The sequence below is a fragment of the Xyrauchen texanus genome, chromosome 6 (assembly GCF_025860055.1).
Source record: "Xyrauchen texanus isolate HMW12.3.18 chromosome 6, RBS_HiC_50CHRs, whole genome shotgun sequence".
Lineage (NCBI taxonomy): Eukaryota > Metazoa > Chordata > Actinopteri > Cypriniformes > Catostomidae > Xyrauchen > Xyrauchen texanus.
In genome coordinates this window covers 402,061-407,060 of record NC_068281.1, presented here as the reverse complement: position 1 = coordinate 407,060, position 5,000 = coordinate 402,061, and the positions used below count along the sequence as shown (strand labels likewise).

The 5,000-nt window shown below is 43.5% G+C and overlaps 1 protein-coding gene across 1 annotated transcript in view; it reads right to left on the bottom strand.

The window, feature by feature from the left end:
• LOC127645047 (receptor-type tyrosine-protein phosphatase S-like) overlaps positions 1-5,000 on the bottom strand; it is a 148,327-nt gene that overhangs the window by 106,105 nt on the left and 37,222 nt on the right. Inside the window, 1 exon segment of the mRNA XM_052128563.1 lies at positions 4,052-4,197. Within this exon segment, the coding sequence (XP_051984523.1) occupies positions 4,052-4,197 (146 nt within the window).

The following is a 5,000-nucleotide window of genomic DNA, read 5'->3' as shown; positions in this document are numbered from 1 at the left end:
TGCCGTTCGTCCAAGCAGGCCCAGGCACACATAGAGATTTAGTTAATTAGTGTTTTGCCGTTCGGCCAAGCAGGCCCAGGCACACATAGAGATTTAGTTCATTAGTGTTTTGCCGTTCGGCCAAGCAGGCCCAGGCACACATAGAGATTTAGTTCATTAGTGTTTTGCCATTCGTCCAAGCAGGCCCAGGCACATATAGAGATTTAGTTCATTAGTGTTTTGCCGTTCGGCCAAGCAGGCCCAGGCACACATAGAGATTTAGTTCATTAGTGTTTTGCCGTTCGGCCAAGCAGGCCCAGGCACACATAGAGATTTAGTTCATTAGTGTTTTGCCGTTCAGCCAAGCAGGCCCAGGCACACATAGAGATTTAGTTCATTAGTGTTTTGCCGTTTGGCCAAGCAGGCCCAGGCACACATAGAGATTTAGTTCATTAGTGTTTTGCCGTTTGGCCAAGCAGGCCCAGGCACACATAGAGATTTAGTTCATTAGTGTTTTGCCGTTCGGCCAAGCAGGCCCAGGCACACATAGAGATTTAGTTCATTAGTGTTTTGCCGTTCGGCCAAGCAGGCCCAGGCACACATAGAGATTTAGTTAATTAGTGTTTTGCCGTTCGGCCAAGCAGGCCCAGGCACACATAGAGATTTAGTTAATTAGCGTTTTGCTGTTTGGCCAAGCAGGCTCGGGCATAACTAGCTAGCATACATTCGGTGCACATGGCTGTTCGGTGCAGCAGCAGTGCACAAGTCCAGGCGGTAGATCTGCTTGTTTGTGGGGTTGTGTTTTGTCTCATGTGTTTGTGCAGCTTCTCTAGTTTGTTGGGGGATTGTATTTGTCTAATTGACCTAAATGTCATACATGCTTGATGCAACATGTTTTGTGTTATTCTAACTGTGCATCAGCATGTCCACATGCTTAACTCAGTATGTCTGTGTATGTTTTAGCATTAGCAACTCTCTTTACTTGCTCTGCAGCAGCGTTGCAGATCTAGTCCGCCAAGACCGATATCCTATCAATATGTCATACCCACATTAACATGCTAAATCTCTCTGAGAGTTGTCATGACTGAACTTATGTCGCAATGCTCTGCCTAATGGCCGAAATGCAGCGATGTTTTTAATTTGCCAGTGTGTTAGTTTGGTGATATCTCTCTCATTCACACACATCTCTGTCATTCTCAACCTCTGAGAACTTGTCTGGTCGAAGAGTGTTGATGATTGGTTGAAACGAATTGTGGGTGTGGTTTAGACACAACGTCTTTTAATTGCAATCGTGCGTTCAAAAGTTTGGCTTCTTCTGTAGTATAAATGATGCTTTACACAGTTAATAGTTCAAGTTCTGTGGAAACTCCATCTGTACATGAACTCAAGCATGATTTTGAGAACTACTCCAGTCTGAATACAGCTTATGAACAACCACAGAAGCTAAATAACATATTCTATTAGCTTTAATGACCGGGGATGTTATATTCATGGTTTAATTATCTCAGAACTCGTCAGTGAGTATCAACAGGCGGTCATTGAGACGAGAATCATCACCGCGACTGAGAGCGTGTGAAGATTAACCTGTTCAAAATCAAACATTTATGGAATATGAAATGACGCTCATTTAGATGCTAAATATAAACTTCTCCATCTAAAACTACTTTAAACAGCATTTTGACCATTCTTTTGCAAGTATTATGAATACAGATTACAGATTGCATGTTACTGGTGTAAGTAATAAAATGCACGCGCCACTTTAAATGAACTAGTAATTGTGTGAAAATGTGGTTAAAATCCTACAGCTGAAATGTGTAACTTTCTATCCCATCTTAACAACTGTACACAAGACATTTTTAGATTAACTTCCCCCAAAACTGTGAACACGTGTCTCTGTGGCACTCTGTTTGTTTTGAGTGACCCGTCCAGCCAACACAAGAACATTGACCAATGGTGTGAGCCGGGGACGGGACTATCCGTTTGTTCGACCAATGGCAGATGAGGAGCGTATTCAGAAAGCTGTTTAAAAACAATGATTATTTTAGCAATTTTGTTTAGTGGTGCAGAAATGACACATTTCAGCTTTCAGGAATGGTGACCAGATTTGGGACCTAAAATACACATATACATTTATACATTTGGCAGATGCTTTTACCTAAAGTGACTTACTCAAGGACACAATGGTGGTGGCTGTGGGGATCGAACCAGCAACCTTCTGATTTCATTTACATTTCTGCATTTGGCAGATGCTTTTATCCAAAGTGACTTACAGAGCACTTATTACAGGGACAATCCCCCCGGAACAACCTGGAGTTAAGTGCCTTACTCAAGGACACAATGGTGGTGACTGTGGGGATCGAACCAGCAACCTTCTGAGTACCAATGTATTATACAGAGCACTTATTACAGGGACAATCCCCCCGGAGCAACCTGGAGTTAAGTGTCTTACTCAAGGACACAATGGTGGTGACTGTGGGGATCGAACTAGCAACCTTCTGAGTACCAATGTATTATACAGAGCAATTATTACAGGGACAATCCCCTGGGGGTGGTGCTTTTGGAAATGACACATAGGCGCCTTTATCAAGGTTAACCCATAGCCAAATCACACATTGCTATCTTAGGTCATTAGTTTAAATAAACATATAGCTCGGCTAAGACAGTAGTACAATAAGCTCTGGGTTTTCCTGGTTCAAGTACACCAAAGCCATTTAAACCATTCAGCCAAGCAGGCCCAGGCACACATAGAGATTTAGTTCATTAGTGTTTTGCCATTCGTCCAAGCAGGCCCAGGCACACATAGAGATTTAGTTCATTAGTGTTTTGCCGTTCAGTCCAAGCAGGCCCAGGCACACATAGAGATTTAGTTCATTAGTGTTTTGCCATTCGTCCAAGCAGGCCCAGGCACACATAGAGATTTAGTTAATTAGTGTTTTGCCGTTCGTCCAAGCAGGCCCAGGCACACATAGAGATTTAGTTCATTAGTGTTTTGCCATTCGGCCAAGCAGGCCCAGGCACACATAGAGATTTAGTTCATTAGTGTTTTGCCGTTCGGCCAAGCAGGCCCAGGCACACATAGAGATTTAGTTCATTAGTGTTTTGCCGTTCGGCCAAGCAGGCCCAGGCACACATAGAGATTTAGTTCATTAGTGTTTTGCCGTTTGGCCAAGCAGGCCCAGGCACACATAGAGATTTAGTTCATTAGTGTTTTGCCATTTGGCCAAGCAGGCCCAGGCACACATAGAGATTTAGTTCATTAGTGTTTTTGCCATTTGGCCAAGCAGGCCCAGGCACACATAGAGATTTAGTTCATTAGTGTTTTGCCGTTCGGCCAAGCAGGCCCAGGCACACATAGAGATTTAGTTCATTAGTGTTTTGCCATTTGGACAATCCCTCCGGAGCAACCTGGAGTTAAGTGCCTTACTCAAGGACACAATGGTGGTGACTGTGGGGATCAAACCAGCAACCTTCTGAGTACCAATGTATTTTACAGAGCACTTATTACAGGGACAATCCCCGGAGCAACCTGGAGTTAAGTGTCTTACTCAAGGACACAATAGTGGTGACTGTGGGGATCAAACCAGCAACCTTCTGAGTACCAATGTATTATTCAGTGCACTTATTACAGGGACAATCCCCCCGGAGCAACCTGGAGTTAAGTGCCTTACTCAAGGACACAATGGTGGTGACTGTGGGGATCAAACCAGCAACCTTATGAGTACCAATGTATTATACAGTGCACTTATTACACGGACAATCCCCCCGGAGCAACCTGGAGTTAAGTGTCTTACTCAAGGACACAATGGTGGTGACTGTGGGGATCAAACCAGCAACCTTCTGAGTACCAATGTATTATACAGTGCACTTATTACAGGGACAATCCCCCCGGAGCAACCTGGAGTTAAGTGTCTTACTCAAGGACACAATGGTGGTGCCTGTGGGGATCAAACCAGCAACCTTCTGATGACCAGTTATGCGCTTTAGCCCACTCCTTCCCCTTATATATTCACATACATTACCCTAATGTTGATAAAAGAAGTGGTTTTAAATAAAAGAAGTCAGAGTTTCTCACCTCAATTCTCTGTGAATTCACTTTCTTGCCCTTCTTATTCCAGAACACCAGCGGCTCGGGTCGCCCGCCGCCCTGACACACAAAAGACACAACGCCACCGGACACGCCGATATGATCCGTGGGAATCTTTGTGAACCTCGGCGCCGCTACAACACACAAAGAGAAGCGTGTTACAGTGAGGATGACATCACCACTGCATGTAATATACCGTGTTAGAGCAGGATATTGTTTGGGCGGCGGCGTTCAGCGGTGACCACGAGCAGCGGTAACAATCTTTTCAGCATTATATCATGTTATCATGTTTATGTCATTTAAAGGATATTTAAGTATTGACAAAACTAGTTTTAACTTGTTCATTCGAGCAGTGTGATGTCATGACAGACATGTCAGCTCACACGCTTAATGTGTCATATAAACACACTTGCAATATGTCTTTAATGCTTATATCATTGTTTCACATACAGTAAATAATATCATGAATAGGAAGTTACTGCGTTCAGAAAAGAGCATCATTTTATTCACACATTTCTTCACGAACAGACAGTAAGAGCGGGCGTTAGATCAGTGTTAGATCAGCGTTAGATCATCTTTGGTCTCATTCTGTCACAGCAGTTACACATTGGAAATTAAAAACAGTGGAAAACTGAACGGCCATGTTGTGTCTGAAATGTTGCTTGAGATGTAGTTTGGAATATCTGTCATGTGATTCGCTGCATCCTCACGAGTTAATGGGCCAATCACAGACGTGCTAATATTCAAAACAACAGCATGACTGTGACATGTGTGTTATGATAATGTCAGATTGTTACACAGCACAATATCACACATACAATTCATCTACAAACTGTTACAGTTTTTTATGTGTCCCAACGCACGCACACACACACACACACACACACACACACACACACACACACACACACACACACACACACACACACACACACAC